Here is a 23,618-nt window from a genome sequence, read left to right on the forward strand (position 1 = left end):
GAGAGAGAGAGAGAGAGAGAGAGAGAGAGAGATTACCAGTACAGAGGCTTGGTTTGCTTGTTACTTTTTAGATGAAGGGCTTGACATTCTTCTTTTCAGTCGTGCTGCGTTCATTTTTGTCCTTGTTATTAGATACTTCATACAATCATCAGTCTTCCTTAGTTGTCCTTTGTGCAACTACTTCTTTTTACAAGAATTTAAATTGTAGCAAGTTTTATTGGGTTTGTTCTACTCTTGTAGCTGTGCTGGCAAGAGTTTGTACTGTAACATAAAATATGTCTGCTGAAATTGTGTATTCGGAACTTACGGAGATCCTAGTCATCCCTTTTCAAAGTTAAAAATTCGTTTTACAGGAGCCTACTTCAAAACTATGAACAGGGCCAGGTACAGTGGCTTGCACCTGTAATCCCAGCATTTTGAGAGGCCGAGGCAGGCAGATCACCTGAGGTCAGGAGTTCAAAACCAGCCTGGCCAGCATGGCAAAATCCCATCTCTACTAAAAATGCAAAAATTAGGCTGGGTGCAGTGGTTCACACCTGTCATCCCAGCCTCAGGAGGCTGAGGTGGGTGGATCGATCATCTAAGGTCAGGAGTTTGAGACCAGCCTGACCAACAGAGTGAAACCCCATCTCTATTAAAATACATAAATTAGCTGGGCATGGTGGAGGGTGCCTGTAATCTCAGCTACTTTGGAGGCTGAGGCAGGAGAATCACTTGAACCCAGGAGGCAGAGGTTGCAGTGAGCCGAGAGCACGCCACTGCACTCCAGCCTGGGCAACAAGACTGAAACTCCATTAAAAAAAAAAATTAGTTGGACTTGGTAGCACACCCCTGTAATCCCAGCTGTTTGGGAGGCTGAGGCAGGAGAATGGCATGAACACAGGAGGTGGAGGTTGCAGTGAACTGAGATTATACCACTGCACTCCAGCCTGGGCAACAGAGTGAGACTCTGTCTCAAAAAACAAAAAGAGAATATATATGTTGTATATATATTATATATAAAGATCCTTGCAGACAAGGGATGATTCTTTCAAACAATGTTTCACTCTCCAAGTAGTACCTTAAATATATAGTAACTTCTTTTTTCATGTGGACAGGTTGTTCATAAGAATACAGCTTCTTGTAAGATTCAATTATGCATATAGTCCCAGTTATGAAAATTATTTTTGACATAATTCTAAAGTTTTTCCTGGATGATTAAAATAATAGCTAACTTTATTAAATGTGGATTATGTGATTTTTTTTTTTTTAAAGACTGGCATTACAACAGTGATCATGCTGTAGAATTACGTTTCTACACAGTCTCCCAGCTCACAGACAGGGATTAGAAGCAATAGTCCCTGTTCAAAGCCTGCTTTAAGCTCAATACCAGCTCTGCAGTGGGGCTCCCCTGGGGGGACTAGGGTCCACCTTGTAGCAGGCACCATGGTAGCCACCAGCTCAGAAAAATAACCTCGGGACAGCAGAGAAATGGAACGTGGCTTTGCCACTTAAAAGAGGAAGTGCAAGTGTGACGCTACATTTTTTTCCAAGTCACTTTTTCTTTGAGATGCAGGCTTCATCTGTGCATTGGCAGATGGGGAGAGGCCTTAGAGATGTTTTGATAAGTAAGATTAGCCATGAGTTGACCCTTGTAGAAGTTGGTTGATGGATGTGTGAGCACTGCATATTACTTCAGTAAACTAGAAGCTCCCTGAGGACCGGGTGTGACCTTGAGCTTGGTTCTTGTGGCCAGGGCAGTGCTCTGCACTCAGAGCAGGTGCTCAGCAAGGTTGGGTCATGACATGCTGGGTGCTGTCCTAGGGTTGCAGTCCTCACTGCACGTACTTTCTGATCCCGCTTACAAAGTAGCTGCTGCTTCACCAGGCGCTGCTGTCTGCCAGCCCTGTACTAAGTGCTTGTCACACATTGTCTTACTGGAGTCTCGATGCAGGTGGATGTTAGTAGCCCCATTCTACAGATGGGAAACAGAAGCTCAGAGAAGTCGTGTTATCTGTCTGGGCTCGCACAGTAAGGCGGACAACGGGATCTGGCCTGCCCTTTGCTCCTGAGCACGCTGCCCTTTCTGTCCCACCAGCCTGCTCCCTGCTTCAGGCAGAACCATGCACCTGTCTACCAGTGGGTGCAGCTGCAGGACGGCTGTGCAAATAGATTGAAGAATAACCGTAAAGTGGTTCTTTCTTAAAAATAGAAATGCCTTTAATTTGAACATTAACTCTCCTATTATATATTATATTATGTATGCTAATTTCCTATATACACTGATTGTAAAATATTTCCCTAAAATATGTTGACTGACTTGTCTCTTTGAATATAATTCCAAGATGAAAGCAAATTCCACTAAGATGACCTTTTTTTCTCCAACTCTCCCCTTTAGTATACACTGCGCTGTGACATGAGGCGGTCTCTGTTGGCCAAGGACTTGACAAAGACCTGTGAATTTATCGTTCACTCCGCTGTAAGCTTCACTTGGGGATCTGGTGCTTAATAATAGGAATCTCCCATGGGGTCTGAGATTTTACCCTATCTACAAGCTAATAATTTAGCCTTTTATTGTTCCCTGGGTGCTGGCAGAAGACACGAGACTCCTGGGTCAGAGATTGCCAGTGGCATGGGCATCACGTGTGCATCATTGTCCTTGGCCCAGAGTCCCCCAGCTGGGGCCGCGGGCCAGAGGGAGTCCATATCAGCACGTCGGGCATGGCCCTTCTTCCCCTTGACTCTCTGGGTGGTAGAGTGGCCTTTTGCATCCCAGCCCCTGGATAAAAGATGCCAGGCAGGCTCTTATGAAGCTCAGCTATATCGGTGGATTCTGAAATTATGTGTAATGGAGGTGATCACTGTGACTGCTGTTTTGGTGACATTTATAGCTATGTTATAGGTATGATTCTTCAGGTAGACAGCTCTATAGCTCAGAGCCTAACAGCAACCTGACCCCTGGGTTTGATGCTCAGCCTCTCAGCTCTACCACTGAGCTGAACAAGTCACTGAGCTCTCTGCCCCACTTTCCTCATCTGTGAAGTGGGACCATCTGGGAGGTGTGAGGAGCCCCTCGGAGGTCACTGTGCTGAGAGGTTTCAAATGAGTACCTCTCAATAACAGTGCTGTTTCTTAGGTCTGATTTTTAAATTCTTAATCCGCAAGGCACGTTGGAGATTAAGACATGTCTCCCCTCATTTTACAGATGAGGAAACTGAGTTTCAGTGAGATGGGGAACTTGGCAGAACCGTGTTTGGGACCCAGGCCACCTCCTCTTTGTCCCCCGTCCTGCCTGCTTGGCCCGGCTGCCGTCTGTTTATTTTTGAAGGGGAAAAGCTGTTTGACCTGCAGCACTCTTGGCCTGCACCGACTGACTTCAGTTTAACCTCTCATTTTAGCCTCAGAAGGGAAAGTTGACTCCCAGTCCTGTAGACTTCACGATTACACCTGAAACCTTACAGAACGTCAAAGAGGTAAGATGTTCTGCCCACTCAAATGCTGTGGGTATCTTCCCAGCAGCCAGTCCCCACGGACTAGCTATTGCCCGGGTAGTTTTGTTTGGAAATCACATCATCAGCCAGCAGAGATTCCTGATTGTTTGTACCCAATTTACTCAGTATTTTCCATTTGATTTCCTTTTTAAGCTCAGTAAAGCAGCTTAGAAGAGTGCTTTTGAAAAGTTCTGCAGGGAGAGTATGTCTATTAATTGCACTGTTTTCCTTCAGTTTTACTGCATCGTGGGCCCCCGAGACCCCCTGCTGCCCATGACACAGCCATGTCCCTTTATTTCTCTTGGTTAGCCAGGGCCTGAGCCTGGCCCCCTGGCCTCTTGTCATCCTCCATGGATGTTTAGTTTGCCGTTTCTCCCCGCAGCATTCCCACCTGGCAGAGGCCAGGCAGCATGTGCTTTTTAAAGATTTCACAGCGCCCTCCGTGGTGGACGCCTCACGGCTGGGACAGGTACAGTGAGGACACAGGCCCCTGGGCAGTGCCAGCCCAGCCCTCCCACCTCCTGTGTCAGGACAGGGCTGTCTGGCTCTCAGTGGAGCCTCAGCTGCCCACATGCGCTTTACTGGCAGAGTGGTTAACTTGGCCTCATCCAGAACTCTGCCTGGCCACAGCCTCCCTGATCTTGCCCTCTCATCACCGCCATGCATTTCCCCAGACTTTTTTTTTAATGGTATGTGTCTCAAAGAAAGCAGTGAGTTCCTCTAGTTCTTCCTGGATGTAACTTTTCTTCCTTCCTCTTAATTCTTCATTCTGCTGTCTGGACCACACTCACTAGGATCAAGTTAAGGATGAGCTGGGAGGACTGGGCCCTGGGAGGTCATTGGCCTCCTCCCTCAGAGGCTGGATGTGTGTCATGGGGAGCCTTGCAGACAGGTGAGGGAGGAAAGGCCACTCCCCTGTCCGTCCGGGCTCTGAGGGCACACGACCCCAGTGGGCCACTTAGACTCCTCTCTCCCACCTCTGTCGCCTAGCTGTGGAAGTGCTGACTCCGCAGTAATGCGCTTCATTTCTAGGCGCCGTTTCTTCCTCCGGCTGCTGCTCCCATTGCAGATGCAGCGGCCTTTCATCTCCGTTTCCTGTAATGATTCTGTTTCTCAGGGGTTGGTTCTGTTTGTCGAGTGCATGTGTCTTTTTCTTGCTTTTGTTTTCCTTAAATGTGTATTGATCCTTGGTTGTCAGTTTACATTTATGAATGAGGATCTAGTGCGTGTGGTGGTGTTGAAGAGGCTGTGTCCTTAGCCCACATGAGAACCTGTTCTCCTGGTCCTCAACACACACTGAGCAGAGGCGCTCTACCCTGGGGATAGCATGTGGCAGGGGTGTTTGTAGGCAGCTTGTTTCCTGAGTCCAGACGCTTGCTGTCTGCACTGTGGCCATGAATGGTATGGGACCCTTGTCCCACCTTGCCCTGAGTCTGCTTTTCCAGGTGGGAGATCCCTTTGCAGGAAGCTGTGGTACCAGCTTGTGGCAGCTTCCCCGCCTGGTGAGCTCGCCCGTGATACCCGCCTACAGCCCTTCGAAGGCCCCCGTCTGACGGCAGACTGACCACATGCCCCGAGAGCACACCCACTCTCACTGCTTCCCCTGCCACCTGGAGGACGGGTGCCCTGAACTCCTGGGAGCCATGTCGTCTGTCTACTTTCTATCTGACAGAAATGTCTCATGGGGCTGCTCCCCACAGGGTGCTCCTTGTGGCTTTTCTAGGTGTAGGTTTAGTTACAAATGTAAGGAACTTTTCTTTTGACAGAACCATTCATGTTTATTGTTGGAAAATAAGAAAATAACACATAAAGCAAATAAAATAAAATTATGTATTCACAAATGCCACTGGTAGTTTTTTGTTTTGCTTTTTAAGTAGAAAAGAGATTTATTGGAAGGCTATAAGATAGCTTTACAGGAAGGCTGGAGCTCAGACTGAAAATAGTGGAGGCTTATTTTATTTGTATATGTTAATATCATGTCAGTGGGAGGAGTGGGAAAATGAATGTTTAGTCAGTATCTTGCGCTGTATGTTGAAAGCTTTCCTTTTTCATCAGTCGCCTAAAAGAATTTTAATGTGAACTGCTACGCTTTTTATTTTTCTACACAAATAGCTTCTCTTAGTTATTTTTAAAACCCTGGCTTGGCCAGGGACAGTAGCTGATGCCTGTAATCCCAGCACTTTGGGAGGATCACTTAAGGTCAAGAGTTCAAGACCAGCGTGGGCAACATAGTGAGACCCTGCCTCTACAAAAGAAAAATGTAAAAATTAGCTGGGTATGGTGGCATGCAATTGTAGTCCCAGCTACTGGGAAGGCTTAGCCAGGAGGATTGCCTGAGCCCAGGAGGTGAGGCTGTGGTGAGCCATGTACTCCACCCTCGGCAACAGAGCAAGACCCTGTCTTTAAAAATGTGTCTACTTAAAAAAACAAAAGCAAAACCAAAGAACCTCCATCTTGAATGCAGACTTTTTCTGAGGTCTGTACCTTTGGGGGCTGCTGGGTCCAGAGCTGTACTGCCCAGTCAGGTGGCCACCAGCCACATGTGACCATTGACCCTGGACACGACTGGGCCACGTAGATGAGCTGGAAGTGTAAATACTGACCAGATTTCAAAGACTCAGGATGAAAAGGAGAATGTCAAACATCATTCATATTTTTGATATTGATTACATGTGGAAGTGATAATACTTCTGATATATTGGTTAATTTTACCTTCTTTTTAATGTGGCTACTAGAAAATTCCAAATTATTATGTGTCTTCCACTTGCAGCTTGCATTACGTTTGTTGGACAGTAGTATGCCAATCACTGATCCTTTCAGTAACTGGCATCTAGCCAGAGGTACAGACCCCTGGAAAAACTGTAGCTCTCTAGACCCAGCCCATCCAACCCACTGCCCATAGGCCAGGATGGCTTTGAATGTGACTCAACACAAATTCATAAACCTTAAAACAGGATGTGATTTTGTTTTTGTGATTTTGTTTTTAACTCCCCAGCTATCAGTAGTGTTAATATATTTTATGTGTGGCCCAAAACAATTATTCTTCTTCCAAAGTGGCCCAAGGCGCCAAAAGATTGGGCAGCCCTTCTACAGACCATCGTCAGTCCTTCCTGGCCAGTGTCCCATCTACAGAGTCAAGGCTTATAAGCTTCTCATCAAGCGTCAAAGAAAATCGTTTTCTTTAAATTTCTGTGAAATAAAATAAATGTCTTGGCTTTAAAAAATTGCACAATTGAGAACATCTTTGAATTTTTTTTTTTAAGAGGAAGTATCTCATCATCTTATTCTTGTCACCCAGGCTGGAGTGCAGTCGTGCAACCATTGTTCACGGGAGCCTCAAGCTCCTGGGCTCAAGCAATCCACCTGCCTCTGTCTCCCAAGTAACTGAGACTACAGGTGTGCACCAGCCTGCCCAGCTAATTTTTAAAACATTTTTTAGAGATGGGCTTTTGCCGTGTTATGCAGGCTGGTCTTGAACTTCTGGTCAAGTGATCCTACTGCTTTTGCCTCCCAAAGCGCTGGGATTACAGGCATGAGCCACTGCGCCTGGCCATTTGGTTTCTTTTTTAACTGTGTGTGTGTCAGGTTGTGCTTGAACACCATGGCGACTCCCTCAGACTTTCTTGTGTCTTATTTCTTGGTAAGAAGGAGCTTTCTAGATCTGAGTCTAGGAAATTGGGATGGTTCTGTGAGTCATTCTCAGTCCAAGGAGTGTCAGGTGCCGTATGTAGAGGGTTGTTGAATAGTTCAGCCTGTTAATGTCCACAATGTTAGTATTCTTGCTCCTTCTCATTTTGCGAGACGGTCCCAGTGGACCATGTAACCACCACCCAGCTTTGTTTCCAGTTTTTATTCACACCAAAGTAACTACAGAGTGCCTTCCCTACTTTCTTCCATTCCAATGTATTTGTTTTTATTTTGTTTTAGAGAGCTTTACTTCCCAAATTTCTCATTCGAGGACATCTCAACTCAACAAACTGCGTCATCACACAGCCGCTAACAGGAGACCTGGTGGTGGAGAGCTCGGAGGCCGCCATCAGAAGCGTGGAGCTGCAGCTGGTGCGCGTGGAGACATGCGGTGAGGCCGTGCCCCCAGGCCCCGCACTTGCCTGTCACCCTTGACTGCCACCCTTGAGTTCTGTGGTTAAGAGATGCTGGGGGGCTGGGCACAGTGGTGCACCCCTGTGATCCCAGCTACTTGGGAGGCCGAGGTGGGAGGATCGTTTGAGGCTGCAGTGAGCTGAGATCTCACCATTGCACTCCAGCTGGGGCAACAGAGCAGATCATCACCCTGACTCTAAAAAAAAAAAAGGAGGATGTCGGGGGAAGCAAAAGTAAGAGCGTGGCTGTGCATGGCAGTAGCCGCATGTTCGAGGACAGTGAGGGAACCCTGGAGGATCCTTGGAACAGACTAGGGGGTGGTGCTGACTAGGAGTGCTGATGAGGCCCCCGCCACCCTGCTGTCCCCGACTGCATGACGTGGCCTCCCTTCCCCAGGGTGTGCAGAAGGCTACGCCCGCGATGCCACGGAGATTCAGAACATTCAGATCGCCGACGGGGACGTGTGCAGGGGCCTCTCTGTTCCCATCTACATGGTCTTCCCCAGGCTGTTCACCTGCCCTACGCTGGAGACCACCAACTTCAAAGTGGGTAAGTGGCACTCCCCCCCAGCCCTCCTGGGCCCATGGGAAGGGCCGCTCAGTGCCAGGGCCTGCTGTGGGTCACATAGCTCAGAGCCTGCCACCCTTCGGTCCCTCAGCACCAGGGCCTTCTGTGGGCGACAAAGCTGAGAGTCGGCCTCCCTTTGGCCACTCAGCAAAACCTCGTTAGGGAGCTGCCGTGCCGCACAGGGACACACACAGGCAGTCCTGGTGCTCGTGGAACTTCCCGCGTCACGCGGGGAAACAGACGCACATCAGTGTAGACAAGGGCAGTGACGCCGAGCTCCATGAAGAAAACTCAACGCATGTGAGCACCACGTGAGCAGGGGTGGCGTGGATGCTGGCAGGGTGGCTCTGAGTGAAGGTCCAGGACTGCGCAAACCCCAGAGTGAGCGTTCAGCAGCAGGAAGGCCTGGAGCCCCGCGGCCTAGGCTGCCTCTAGTGAGTGTCCATGAAGCTGTGTGTCATATTTTAACCACGGGATCTGAATTCGGTCACAGACACCCTTTTATATCCTGCCTCTTTCCCCTTAACATCGTATCATGAACATTTTCATGTTCTCAACTCTTCCTGTAAATATTTTAATGTCCATCCATCTTAATAAGAATCATGTGAACTGGGAGATCACCCCACACTACGAGGAGGCAGAGCAGAGACCTGGTAGGAAGTTACTGGGCCTTCTCAGTAGGACGGGACAGTGATTCAGAAAGGCTCAGGGCGTCTAGGCTGGAAGTCAGGAGTGAGCACTGCATCACATTAGGAGCAGCACCTCCGTGTGTTCTTCTCCAGCTCTTTGTGCAAGTTACCTCAGATGCGTGGTCAGACCCGAGGCTGGCTCACTCGGGCTGTAAGCAGCACCTGGGTAGCGTGGCAGCTCAGAGGCAGCTGCTTTCCTGCTGAAAAGGAGAGCCCGTGCCAGCTCCCTCTCCTGCCTACTGGGCATCCCTCTCTGTCCACTCCAGCCACACCCACTACCCTTCCGGGGGACACGGCAAGAGGGGTGGAGAATCCTTTGAAGGGAGTGGTGGCAGGAAGGGCCCAGAGGGCTCTAATGTAGTGACAATAAAGTGAGGAAGGACAAGGGGGCACTGTTGGTGGCTGACTCTTCTCGTGGCTGATGTTGGGGCGGAGGTGGATACCCCACACGGGGATGTTGTCCTGTGGCCCCCAGCCACAGGTTGGGCACCGACTCCAAGGCCCTTCCACAGCTGAGCTGCCACAGTGTGGGGCTTGGCACAGGGCCCTCTGCCCACATGACGTCCTCCCCACCCCTCGTCACACTGGGGAAGGACATGGTGCTTATTTGTCTTCAGGCGCTTCCTCTCCACACACACCCCTTTTGTTTTGATCAACAAGGCTCAGCCATAGCAGCTGAAGAGTCAGTGGAGAAGGAATCCTGTTTACTGAAAGGTGATGGATGAATAGTATCCAATGAAGCAACAATAAATTGCTGCTTTTTTTTTTTTTCCCTCAAATTGAAGTCTCACTTTGTCACCATGCTGGAGTACAGGGACATGATCTCGGCTCACTGCAACCTCTGCCTCCCAGGTTCAAGCGAATTCTCTTGCCTTAGCTTCCTGAGTAGCTGGGACAACAGGCATGCACCCAACTAATTTTTGTATTTTCAGTAGAGACGGAGTTTCACCATGTTGGTCAGGATGGTCTTGATCTCTTGACCTCATGATCCGCCTGCCTCAGTCTCCCAAAGCGCTGGGGTTACAGGTGTGAGCCACCATGCCCGGCCAAAACTGCTGCTTCTGAAGATTGTTTCTCTCCTGGGGGTTAGGGACATGGGCCCAGACAGCTACGGGCTGGTTCACGGTCTGCTATATCATTAAGAACTGTAGGAAATGTAAAAATAAGGCAAAGGAATACAAATGACTTGAAAGCGTTCTAGTAGGTTCTCTCTAGGAAAGCAAAGGGACAGGGAAAGTGGAGTTGAGGAAGGCTGATCACTCACGTTCCAAGATGAGAGGACAAAACCTCACTTAGAGAAAGCTGACAGAGGTAGTCAGACATCAGAAGGGTCATCTCCACTGGTTTAGCCGAAAGCTTGGGTGGCGCTGAGGGGACAGCAATGAAACCCCCCCGGGCCGGCACTCCCTCTCCATTAGAACTTACTGCGACTGCCTTGGCGGCGGCATGGGATCTCACTGCTCGGTATCAGCATAAACCCACTGTCTCTTTTCTCAGAATTTGAGGTTAACATCGTGGTGCATCTTCACCCTGACCACCTCATCACGGAGAACTTCCCGCTGAAGCTCTGCAGGACATAGCCCAGAGGGAGGGAGGCAGGGAAAACGGAGCGGCACCTGGAAATCCAGCTTTATCCCAATCCTAAGGGAGCTCCAGCGAGCAGCATAGACTTGTGTTTGTGATTATTCCGTGTCTGAAACGAAGGGGACCCGCAAGTTAACTTCTTTGAGGCTTCTGCTTCCAACAGGCGCCTCTAATCAGACCTTTTCTTTGAAATGCAACAAGATTTCTTAATGCTATTTGCAAGACCATTTCACAGAAAACACTGACTGTGGCTCCTGCGTTAACTGTTCCTTTTTAGGTACAGTGAAACAACTGTGACAACAGTTTGAGCTTTGCTGGAAAGTGGGATCATGGGGACAAATGGAAATCTCTCTCCAAGTTGCCAACGTATGTGGCTGGGACTCCCCACAGCAAAGGGTCTGTGGCCCGTTGACATCCAGGACGGCTGCAAGCACACTCGACGGGTGGGAAGTTTGTAGATACTCTCCGAGGTCGGGGGCACAGGGCAGAGTGCTAGCCACTGGAAATGTGTGACTCCCCTCCACCCCCACTCTATTCTGTAGTTACTTTTATAACATTTTCATTATAACTTTAAAATTTGCAGGCAACCGGAAAAGAGTTTTCCTTGCTCTCATGGGGGTATTTGGCTGGTGCTGAAGTGTTTCTGAAGTCTCAAGAACTGGCACAAAATCTCATGCTGCCGTTTCCCTGAACATATAAAGAGAGACAGGGTTTTCCCTTTGTCGCCCAGGCTAAACACAGTGGTGAGATCACAGCTCACTGCAGCCTCGACTTCCCTGGCTCAAGCAATCCCTCCCCTCAGCCTCCCGAGTAGCTGAGACCACAGGTGCGTGCCACCACACTCAGTGTAATTTTTAAATTTTTTGTAGACAGGTTCTCCCTATGTTGCCCAGGCTGGTGTTGAACTCCTAGACTCAAGTGATGCTCCCATCTTGGCCTCGCAAAGTGCTGAGATTACAGGTGGGAGCCGCTGTGCCCAGCAGTTTCCCAGAATATATTTAAATGCAAAGTTACATAAGGGGGAAACATGTATGTTTGCTCCTGTTGTTACTGAGTAGGTTCTGAACAGCTGGAGACCTGTGTGCAGGGCAGGTTGGTGAAGGCCCCTCTACCCAAAGGTGGTAGCAGGAGAAGGTCCTTGACTTGATGAACTTGGTCTGCCTCTGAGCCAGCTAAGGAAGTTGTGTTTTGAGCCAGCATTTTCTCAGTCTCCCTTTGTGGTTCGAAGGATATGGTCTGTTGCAATATATTTCTTTCTTGAAATCCTGCCACTGTTTTGTTGGCCCACAATTAATACGACCCTAAAATAAGCCACGTTGCTTTGCACACGTACTAGCCTTCCTTTGTACTTTTCAGTCTGGATGGTCTTGGGCAAAACAGGCTCAGGCTGAAGGCCTCCCAAGCTGTATTTATTTCCATGGACCTGAAACCGTGTTTTGGGACATAATGCCAAGGGTAAACAAGCCTGATTTAGGTACTGCTTTATCCAGTGGCTTCACCCGTGAAATTAGTAAAGCTTATCTGAGTCACTTGAAACTTGGTTCCCAGAAAATTCATTTCTGGTGTATAAATCTCCTTTTATGCCCACATGACATTACTCATTATCTATCTTTGATGATGTGTTTAAACTGAGCAGCAGAAAACGGAAGCCACACTTTCTGGGAAATTTTAAAGGAAGAAACCATTTTTAATGAGATGAAAATAATGAATTTTAAAAACTAATGACAATTTTGAAAAAGGTTTGGGATACATATTGCTATATGTCTTTAATAAACTGATTTGTGGATATAAATATGATGGCTGCTTTCCTTAGTGAAGAATTATTACCTGAAGCACTGCCAGACAACGTGGCTACCTTTATCACTTCATTCAATCCTGAGTGGCTGGAACAAAGGCCTCAGGCCGGCCACTTCCTTCCATTTCTTGGTCTGACCTCTTTATGATCTATTACTAAGCAATACTCAGATGTTTGTCTACCTTGGGCTGCAACTGTCCCACTCTACCAGGCTTGCGGGAGTTGGGGGTGTCCGCTATCAGCAGCTCAGAGTTGTCAAATTATCCAATTAAAGCAAGATGCGAGGAAAGGAAGGGGAGACGAAAGAAAGAGGCTGTGCACAATGAATCTAAAACAGTGTTGTCTTTTGGGAAATGCCCGTTTTGGTAAGAACACATTCTGGCTCAGCTGTGCAGCGAGTTCACAGGAAAAGCAGGGAGGTACGGAAAGCCCAGGGCTTCATGGAGAGTAGGCATCTGGAACCCCCTGCTCTGGAGTCTTGGTGGGCAAGGGGAACGAACCTTCCAGTCCGTTTCTACCCTCACCGTAATTCCTGTGTCTGAATCAGAATTACCTTATGTTTAAGAAAGGGGGGCTGAGCTTGCCGCCACATGCTAACGGTAATTCAGGGCGGCGGCAGACGCCAGTGCACCCAGTTCCTTCCTGTCGCTGCTTCCCGTTCTGGAACAGGGCGGCCTTTTCCCAGACTCCGGCGGGAGGCGTGGTCGCGTGGCCGAGCGCTGTAGCACGTGACCGGAGGGCGGGGACGCGCCTGCGCAGCTCCGAGGGAGGACGGCGCCCTCGCCCGGGCGGGAGGAGGCGGATCTCCAGCGCGGTGAGATTCGGGCTCGTCCAGGCGCTGCCGGGCGGCTGGAATTTGGGCTCCACAGCCTGGGGGCCCCACGCTGGAGCTGGTGACGAGAGTGGGAATCCCCGCTTGGGCGCCCGGGCCTCGCGCGGAGCTTGCGTGCGCGGCAGTTGCACGGGGCAGGTCCTGCCCACCCCCCGAGCCCAAGCGTGGCTTCAAAAGCCTCGGGCCGGGTGGTGCAGTCCCCGCACAACCTGGCGCCCCCGTCGCTGCTGGAGCGGCTGGCCCAGAGTGGAAGGCAACGGCGGGGTCTGCGTTGCTCGGTGGTGATAGAAATGAGAAGCGGCAGCTTAGCGCCAAGAATAAATGGTGACCGCGGAATCCCTGCCGCTAGGCGCATGTCTTGGCGGGAGAGCTGCAACAGGGCGGCCGGCTGGGCGCCAGGGGGTCTGGGCCGCCGTCCCGTGCTAGTCCCGGAATATCCTTGGCTCTTCCGGGAAGTGCCGCTCCGGTGAGGCCAGAGCCTCCCGCTAGGGAGGATGTGATGTGATGGGGTGTGATGTGCGTTGCTCTACTCAAAGGAGCGCCGTTCCCGTGGTTTCGCCTTGCTGGTTTCAGTAGATACCAGCTGTTGATTTTGGTCTGAGAGTCGCAGCCATGTGAACATTAGTGTTATTCTGGATCAGGCCGTCTTCCAAGTGCTGTACGTTACCTTGTTATAGCGACCCTATAACAGGAGGGAACTATTAGTAGCATTAGCAGCCCAGGGAAAGGAATCCATTTTGCCAGGCCCTTGTCCATGCCTCTGCGCACCTCCCCACTGCTCCATCCCAGGCAAGCAGTCTTTAACGTGGTGCAGTTTTACTTGCACCGCTCACCTTGCTTCATTTGGGTTTAACTTTGTCGTGTCATCGACAGGCTTTTCTATGCATTTACTCCCATGTATGCACTGCGCGTTATTAGCTGTGTCACCACCTGTTGAGAAGTGCCAAGGACTCTGTTACCTTTTTCATAGTTTGAATTGTTACCAGTCATTCTGGCGTTCTTGAACAAAGAATTGGACAAAACACACAAAGCAAGGAAAGAATGAAGCAACAAAATCAGAGATTTATTGAAAATGAAAGTACACTCCACAGGATGGGAGCAGCCTGTGAGGCTCAAGGGCCATGTTACAGAATTTTCTGGGGTTTAAATACCCTCTAAAGGTTTCCCATTGGCTACTTGGTGTACACCCTTTGTAAAAGAAGTAGTGGCCCATGATCAGTCTGATTGGTTGCAGGAGGGGACCAACCAGAGGCTGAAGCAAAGTTAGAAAGTTATACCCTGTATATGTCTAATTAGTTGCAGAAAGCAACCAATCAGAGGCTGAAGTTGCAAAGTTATACTCCCATGCAAATGAAATCTTGGCCTGTGAATAGCCTCATTGGCTGTGGGAGGGGACCAATCAGAGGTACTTAATAGTTTCTTATCTGCCAGGCAGAAAAAAGGGAGTTGCAAAGGGAGTAGCCTCTGGTCCTGTTGTTACTTGGGTGTGGAAAGTTGGTGTTTTCCTTTTGATTTAGTTCTAAGAAGTTGGTGTGAATCGGCCTTAGCTTCCCTGCCTCCAGACCCTATTCTCCTGGCTCAGAATGGTCTTGGTTTTGATCAGCTGAGTCAAACGAAAATGAAGTCCTGAAACTAAGGCAATCATTTGCGGCTGGATCCAGTTTAGGAAGGCGGTGTGATTAAAAGGACCAGAAAGTCCGGTCTAATTATATTCTAGGACTGATTTCTTCTTTGTAGAGTAAAAATACCAGGGTATGTCCCAGACCCATTCAAAGCACAGAAATGTCCTTTGGTGAATGACCTCACAATACCTTCTAAGGGGTGTTTGTTATTCCCATCTCACAGCTGAGCGAGCTGAGGCACAGAGAAACTGTGACCTGCCTAAGCCACGTGGTTCTGTTGATTCTTGGCCTGATATTCCCCCAGCTTACTACAACCCCAAGACAGAGTAAATAGCCATTGCTCTGCCATGGGTATGACCTCATTGATGGGGACACAATCAGTTCTTCGTGAACCATTACTATTGAAGCCACCATTCATCATTTCCAGCTGGTTTTCAAAAAGGTAGAATAAAGTTTTATGCGAAGAAATCAGTTTTCATTGTGAGATCTAGCCAAGCTAACTCATTTTGGGACTCCAAATAAGAGTAGACATTAAAAACTTACAAACCAGAACAATTGCCCAGGAAAATGCTCTCTGAAGGTGAGGACTTCTTTTGAATATAAATAATTCTGCAACCTAAAGTCTGTCAAAACTAGCCACTTGGTAGAGAGAGAAAAAAATCATACATGTGAGTCTAGGAGGTGGAGGTGAGAATATGCCTCCTGGGGCAGCATCTTCTCCACTGTGGCCACTGAAATCTATTTATATTTGAGACTATCTTAAGTGGCTACAGTGGTCAGAGAATGTGACATTACTAAGAAACAGAAGGGCACCTAATTTTTAGAATCATAGCGGATCCATCTATACTCACACAAAAATGCAGTCAAATTAGAGTATATCACTCAAAAGATGGGGAAAGGCAGACTGAGGAATTAAAACTCAGCAAGGTCCCCCTGTACTTTACTGTGCGTTTCTGTGAAAGTCACTGGTAAGATGGGAATTCCTTGGATGGACCTCCATCCAGGTCAGCAGGATTCCAACTTTGTAGGGCTTTTCATCTCCAACCTCGGCCAGTCTCTTTACAGTCTTGTGAATAACATACAAAAGACATAAGCTGTGGAGGTTTTAAGTACTTAGAAAAGTATTTAAAGTACTTAGAAGACAGAATTTGTGCCTATATCTGTAAGATCTTGCCTGATTCTGGGGAGTGCCAGCTTGATCAGGACCAAGGGTCAGGATAATACCAAAAGGTTATGGTTTACCTGTCATCTGCATCAACTGTCATTTCCCCCAAAGATGTTTCTGGTTCCCTTTGCAAATGTCCAGCTGTGGTAGGAGGCTGAGCATGAAGACTTAAGGAAAAAGCAACTCAAAAGAAAAGCATTATTGAGAGGTAGGGTTTGGTCAGCAAAGGCCCCATAAAGTAGAGTGTGGTCACATCCTTTCTCAGGGGTCACTGTCTCCCACCTGGGTCAAGGACTAGACCTTCAAGAACTAGACCACAACCTCTGGGTCTTAAGTGAAAGGAAGGGGACCAGCTTTTCTGTCTACAGATGCATAGCCTCTGATGGGGCCACCTAGGGAGGCTGGGCCAGGAGCCCAGATACCCTGCCGCATGATACACCAAAAAATGGTACACCCATGCTTAGCTGCAGAAAGGTGAGAGAAAGGAGCAAAAAACTAAAATCTTAAATATTCATTTTTCTTTTAAAACAATTTTCAACACCAATATGTGTTAAGAAAACACAAGTTCAATGTCAGATTCAAAATCCCATACATGACTGGGCGCAGAGGCTCACTCCTGTAATCCCAGCATTTTGGGAAGCCAGGGCAGACAGATCATTTGAGGCCAGGAGTTTGAGACCAGCCTGGCCAACATGGCAAAACCCCATCTCTACTTACATACAAAAATTAGCCAGGCATGGTAGCACATACTTGCTATTCCAGATGCTTGGGAGGCTGAGGCATGAGAATCTCTTGAACCGCGGAGGCAGAGGTTGCAGTGAGCCAAGATCATGCCACAATACTCCAGTGTGGGTGACAGGATGAGACTCTGTCTCAAAACAAAAAACAAAAATACATTTAAAAAGATAAGACAAGCTTAAGAAGTGAGTGTATTTTCACCACCATTTTCTTTTATATCTTATAGCAAATACATCTTTTTTAATCCATGGAAACTGTAAAAATCAATTACATGTATAGCAACAAAGAAAATCTCAATAAAATTCTAAGTAGGAATTGCCCAAGCCACATAATCTACTGTGTTACAGTACAGTAAGATTAGAAATTAACACCACAAGAAAAATCAAATTTAATATAGTGACTTGTAAATTTTGTGATGTACTTCAAGGAGAAAACCAAAACTCTAGTGAAAATGAATACACTTATAACGAAAGCTTTGCAGTTTAGCCAGCATTGCAACCAGAGGACAATTCCTAGTCAAATGTGTTTATGTTGCACCAGAGAGAATGAAAACTAATAAGTTAGACATTCAGATTAAACTTCTAAAAGAACAGATTCAAGAAGAACAAATAATGATAAAAGCAAGAATTAACTGAAAGCAAAACACTGGAAAATTAATTGTCTGTGAGTTGGTACTTGAGAAGATGACTTCAGTTGGCAGATCTTTAATTGAACAAAATACAAAGAGAGAAAAACAAACATATAACCCTAGGAGCAACTTCAGATAAAAAAGCAACGCCTGATGAAAATTATAGAACTACAGTATGGACCTTCCCTGTTAACAAGTTTGCTAACCTCATTAAAATGCACAGTGACTCTGGAAAAGGTAAACTACCTGGATAAAATGTTAGCCTGTGGAAGAAATTGGAAAAAATTGTCGAAGAAATAGCACTAAAAAGGTGCCGGACCCAGACGGTTTTACAGGAGGTTTCTGTCAAACCTTCAGGGATCAGATAGCTCCTCTGCTACTGTTGCAGGCTGTAGAGAAAGATGAAAAGCTTTCCAGTTTATTGTGTGAAGCTGGCATAGCCCTCGTATCAAAACCTGACCTATCAATTGGATTTATGTTTAGCTGTAAGTTGAGATTCAAAGTAAGGGTGGCTTAAAGAAGACTTAGATAGAAGTCCACAGGTGGGTAGTCCAGAACTGGCATGGCAGTCCTTGAAGTCCTTAGTGATACTGTAGGCTACTTCAGCTCACTGTGCCACCTTTCCTAGGGTGTGTCCCTTGTCTTCATGGTCTAGGATAGTAGCACCTAGCTCCAGCTATCTCATCTACATTCTGGGCAGTGGGATGGGGAAAGGGATGAAGGGGAAAAAAGTGGGGTACAAAGGCCAGGTGCCAACTCTCTATGAAGGAAGGTTTCCAGAAGCTGCCACATGAAGCTCCAGCCTGTATCTTATAATCAAGAGCTTATTGCCATGGCCACACATAGCTGCAAAGAAACAGTATTTATCCTGTGTAGTCTTTTGCCTAACGATAACAACAAAAGAAAATCAGAGGTTTTAGAAAAGGAGACATTGAAAACCAGCAGCATTGCCATATTGATAGAGCAGACTACAAACCTATACCACTTAAAATACATATGCAATAATCCTAAAGAAAATATTAGCAAGTTGATTTTTCAGTGTATTAAAAGACCAGTAGATCATCACCAAAAAGGGAGGTTTATTTCAGGTATGCAAGAACAGCTCACCACTAGGAAATCTGTCACTACAACTTACCACATTACTGGGTTGAAGAAGACACACATGATATTCTTAATGGATGCCATGAAGTACATATTTTTTTAACTTATATTTTGGAAATTTCAGATGCGTATAAGAAGAGAATCATATAGATTATATTGTACCCAAAAGGCACCTATTCTCTTCTTACTTTAAGACATAATTCATAGATCATAAAATTCACCCATTTAAAGTGTACCATTTAGTGGTTTTTAGTAAATTCACAGAGTTGTGCAACCATCACTACAATCTAAGTTTGAAACTTTTTTTTTACTCCCAAAGAAACACTAAATCCATTGGCAGCTAGTCCTCATCCCAGCCTTCCTTCAACCCTAAGCAGCTAGCCATTTACTTTCTGTCTCTATAGGGTTTGCCAATTCTGGACATTTCCTATGAAAATAATCATACTATGTGGTCTTTTGTTACTGGCTTCTTTGACTTAGCATAGACTATTTAAGGGTAATCCATATTGTAACATGTATCAGTATCTCATTTTTTATTGCCAAATAACATTCCATTGTATAGATATACTGTATCGTGTATAATCATTCATCAGTTGACAGACATTTCAATTCCTTCTACCTTTTGACTATTAAGAAAAATGCTGTTATGAACACACATACAAGTTTTTGCATCAACTTATGGTTTTATTTCTCAGATATATTTATATCTAGGAGTAGAATTTCAGGGTCATATGGTAGCTCTATGTTTACTTTTTTCTTTTTTAAAGAGACAGGGTTGGCTGGACGCGGTGGCTCACACTTGTAATCCCAGCACTTTGGGAGGCTGAGGCAGGTGGATCACAAGGTCAGGATATTGAGACCAGCCTGGCCAACATGGTGAAACCCCGTCTCTACTAAAATACAAAACATTAGCCAGGTGTGGTGGTGCACACCTGTAGTCCTAGCTATGCGGGAGGCTGAGGCAGGGAAATTGTTTGAGCCCAGGAGGTAGAGGTTGTAGTGAGCTGCAGTCATGCCACTGCACTCCTGCCTTGTGACAGAGCAAGACTCCATCGAGAGAGAAGAGAGAGGAGAGAGAGAGAGAGAGAGAGAAAGAAAGAGAAAGAAAAGAAACAAAACAGCCTGTTACCCAGGCTAATTTTAAAATTTCTTCATAGAGATGGGGGTCTCACTATATTGCCCAGGCTGGTCTCAAACTCCTGGCCTCAAGCAGTCCTCACCCTTGGCCTCTAAAAGCTCTGGTATTACAGGTATGAGCCACTGTGATCAGCTCCATCTTTTTTAGTAAATCTTAGTTCATCAGCCAAAACTTCCACAGCAAGTTTGAATAACAGGAAACATCATTCTGCAATAAAGTGTTAGAGATAACTTATTATTTTTGAGAGCAAATGGGTTGAGAAGTGAGAGATTGAAGTTTGGAGAGGCTGAGATGGCTGGAGTTTGAGAATCAGAATACTGGAGAGGAGAAATAGAAAAAGAGCTCCTGAAATCTGAAGGCGGTCTGTATTAGGGTCCTCTAGAGGGACAGAACTAATGGAATATATAGAAAGGGATGCTTATTTAGTATTAACTCACATGATCACAAGGTCCCATAATAGGCCATTTGCAGGCCGAGGAGCAAGGAGAGCCAGTCCAAGTTCCAAAACTGAAGAACTTGAAGCCCAATGTCTGAGGGCAGGAAGCATCTACCACAAGAGAAAGATGCAGGCTGGGAGGCTAGGCCAGTCTCTCTCTTCACATTTTTCTGCCTGCTTATTATATTCTACCCACGCTGGCAGTTGATTAGATAGTGCCCACCCAGATTAAAGGTGGGTCTGCCTTTCCCAGTCCACTGACTCAAATGTTAATCTCCTTTAGCATCACCCTTATAGACACACCCAGGATCAATACTTTGTATCCTTCAGTCCAATCAAGTTGACACTCAGTATTAACCATCCAGGGTCCCCTGGTATCTTGCTAAAAACTTAGTTTACATGTCCATGGCAAAACTCTAAAAGGGTAGGGAGAAGTATCAGTTGTCTGAAAGCTGAATTGTTTCCACTAACAGTGCCAGGATATATTTGAATTCCAACCAACCAGAGTGAAGAGACTTCACTGAACACCTGTGGTATTCAGTAAGGATTCCAGATGGGTCACACCTAAGTGGTAGGGCTAAAATAGTCCTAGAATAAAGGCCATTCTACATCCATGTCAACACAGCTTAAAAACAAGCCTTGAAAGGATCAGGTTGATAGGCAAGGAGTTAAATGCCAGCCAAAACAAACTCGACACTCTATGAATGAAGCCACAAAATTTAGATACTAAAAAGCATAACACAATATCTAGCATCCAATCAAAAGTTACTAGACACTTCCAAAAAGCAGGTGAATGTGATCCATAAATGAGAAAAATCAGTTTAAAAATCTGCAAGTGGCAGAGATGATCCAATTGGCAAACAAGGAATTTAAAAACAGCTATTGAAAATATGCTTCTTAAGTATTTGTGGCACAATGTAGATGTGATGAGAAAAGAAATTGAAGATACATTTTTTAAAAAGTGGATTTCTAGACACAAAAATTCTGAAATGAAATTGGATTGGTTTAATATAATAACTCATTGGCTCTAAAGATCAGTGAACTTGAAAAGTGAGCAACTGAAATGGCCCAGACTGAAGCACAGCGAGAGAAAAGACTTAAAAATAAGTGAGTGGATGAATAAACAAATGGAGTTTGAGTGACCTGTGGGGCAATATCAAGTGATCTAACATACAAATAACCGAAGCCCTAAAAAATGTTGGATGGGGGCAGAAAAATTATTGAAGTAATGACTGAAATTTTTCTTAACTTGAAAACATTCAGATCATTTTTCATCAATATCAATACAGTGTTATGGTGGATGTTCAGTAGGATAAGGTAGAAGCAAATGTGCTAATATGGAGAGATGACATATATTCATAGTATAAAGTGAGGAAAGCAAGGTACAGAAATAATGCATATAGAATGGTTCCATTTGTGTACATTTGAAAAGGATGTGCATTGTCATATATACATGTGCATCAGAGAGGGATATGGAAGTAGCCACAATGAACTCTTAGAGAAGTGGTTTCTTTTGGGGCAAGGAGTCAGAGTGGAGGGATACAGAGAAACAGATTTATATGTCTTTATTTCTAGTGTTTTTACTTTCTGTGCTATTTGAATTTTTACCTTATCCATGTATTTTTTAAAAAGCACAATTTTAAAAAATGCAATGTGTTCTCATGTCAGGGACTGTAAACCGGCATATATATGGACATATGTATACACACATATGCAACTCGTATAGATTAAGGAAAAATGAAGGGATCCAGAGAAATATGTTTTTTTTTCTTTATTTTTTTTTGAGACGGAGTCTCACTCTTGTCACCCAGGCTGGAGTGCAGTGGCGTGATCATGGCTCACTGCAACCTTCTTCTCCCAGGTTCAAGTGATTCTCCTGCCTCAACCTCCTGAGTAGCTGGGATTACAGGCATCTGCCACCACATCTTCTGCATAGCTGGGACCACAGGCCAACATAGTGAAACCCCATCTCTACTAAAAATACAAAAATTAGCCAGGTGTGGTGGAGCACACCTGATGTCCCAGCTACTTGAGAGGCAGAGATTGCAGTGAGCTGAGATCATGCTACTGCACTCTAGCCTGGGAGACAGAGCAAGGCTCTCATATTTAAAAAAAAAAAAAAAAAAAAAGCCAGTCACAGAAAGACAGATACCACATGATCACATGATTTTACTTGCATATGGAATCTAAAAAAGTCAAACTCATAAAAGTAAAGAATAGAATATGGCTACCAGAGGCTAGGGAGTAGGGTGGGGCCAGAGAATGGAAATACTGTTTGTCAAAGGATACAAAGTTTCAGTTAGGCAGAAGGAATAAGTGTTCAAGATCTTTTGCACAGCAGGGTGACTACAGTTAATAATGCATTATCTATTTCAAAATAGCTAAGAGAGTAAATTTCAAATGTATCACCGCAAAAAATAAGTGAGTTGGTAGATATGTTAGCTTGATTTAACTATTCCACATTGTATACACATATCAAAACATCACATTGTATCCTATAAATATATTCCCTTGTGATTTGTCAAATTAAAATAACATTCACTTTAAAAATTAGAACATTGTATCCAGCAATAATATAAAAAGGATGGCCAAGTGGAATTTATCCCAGGAAGGTAAAGTTGGCTTAACATTTAAAAATAATTTGTCGTATTAACATACTAAACAAGGAAGACTTAAAATTTGATACATATCATCCAAATTGCAGAGAAAAAAATTTGACAAGTCTGATATTGACTTCTGATTAAAAAAAAAAATTCAGCAAATTAGAACTATAAAAGAACTTCCTCAATCTGCTAAACGGCATCTACAAAAAACCCAAAGTCAACATTATACTTAGTAGTAAAATACCAAATGCTTTCAGTCTAAGATGAAGAGTAAAGGAAAAAAATTTTTTTAAAAAGAGTAAAGTAAAATAACCTGCTCACATCACTTCTATTCAACATTTGGACTTAATTGCATTGTATGCAGTTAAGTAAGATAAGAAATAAAAGGCATCCAGATTGGGAAGAATGAATTTAAACTATCTTTATTCTCAGATGATAGGATTATTTATATAGAAAATTCTACAGAATCTAAAAAAATAAGCTACTAGAACCAATAAGTGGCTTTAGCAAGGTTGTAGGATATAATATAAAGATACAAAACCCTATTGCTTTTCTATATCCTAGCAGTGAACAATCAGATTAAAATTAAACATCATTAACAGCCTCAAAAATAGAAAATACTTAGGGATGAATTTCGCAAAAGATGTGCAAGATTGAAAGATGTGTACACTGGAAACTACAAAATATTCCTGAAGGAAATTAAAGAAGACCTGAATAAATGGAGAGATATTCCATATTCACAGAGTGGAAGGTTCAATAATGTAAAGATGTCATGTTTCCTTATGTTGATCTATAGATGCTTAGATCAAAATCCAAGCAGACTTTTTGGAAAAACTGATGTTAATTGTAAAATTTATATGGAAATAAATAGAATAGTCAAAAGCAAAACTGGAAAAGAACAAAATTGGAGGACTTACTCTACATCATTTTAAGACTCCAGGTTGAAATAACCAGTTAACTATATGCAAAAAGAAAGTGAACCCCAATCCTCATGATATAGCACACACAAAAATCAACTAGAAAATGACCATAGACCTAAATGTGTAAGAACTAAAACTAAAAAACTTTGAGAGTAATCTTATTGACTTTGGGTGGTTTGACAGATTTCTTTCCTTCTGTTTCCTTCTCCTCCTCCTCTCCTCCTCCCCC

The 23,618-nt window shown here is 45.1% G+C and overlaps 2 protein-coding genes across 3 annotated transcripts in view; one reads left to right on the forward strand and one right to left on the reverse strand.

The window, feature by feature from the left end:
• Positions 1–12,208, forward strand: part of VPS26C (VPS26 endosomal protein sorting factor C) — a 45,929-nt gene extending 33,721 nt beyond the window's left edge. Inside the window, exons 4-8 of one of the 2 annotated variants that reach the window (XM_032276907.1) lie at positions 2,378–2,458; positions 3,378–3,452; positions 7,398–7,548; positions 7,968–8,120; positions 10,325–12,208. In XM_032276907.1, the coding sequence (XP_032132798.1) occupies positions 2,378–2,458; positions 3,378–3,452; positions 7,398–7,548; positions 7,968–8,120; positions 10,325–10,407 (543 nt within the window). In that variant the 3' untranslated portion in view covers positions 10,408–12,208. The remainder of the gene's footprint in view (positions 1–2,377; positions 2,459–3,377; positions 3,453–7,397; positions 7,549–7,967; positions 8,121–10,324) is intronic. The other variant, XM_032276909.1, reaches the window with a different exon arrangement.
• A 325-nt stretch (positions 12,209–12,533) lies between these two features.
• LOC116550830 lies at positions 12,534–14,043 on the reverse strand. The gene has a single exon (XM_032276910.1). It carries the CDS (start codon positions 13,391–13,393, stop codon positions 12,800–12,802), a length of 594 nt encoding a protein of 197 aa, XP_032132801.1. The 5' UTR covers positions 13,394–14,043; the 3' UTR covers positions 12,534–12,799.
• Between the last annotated feature and the right edge of the window lie 9,575 nt (positions 14,044–23,618).

The sequence above is a fragment of the Sapajus apella genome, unplaced genomic scaffold (assembly GCF_009761245.1).
Source record: "Sapajus apella isolate SASKATOON/1434 unplaced genomic scaffold, GSC_monkey_1.0 scaffold8, whole genome shotgun sequence".
Lineage (NCBI taxonomy): Eukaryota > Metazoa > Chordata > Mammalia > Primates > Cebidae > Sapajus > Sapajus apella.

Coding starts and splice junctions, on each gene's coding strand:
- LOC116550830 (XM_032276910.1), bottom strand. CDS start 13,393: ATGCGCCTAGCGGCAGGGATTCCGCGGTCACCATTTATTCTTGGCGCT.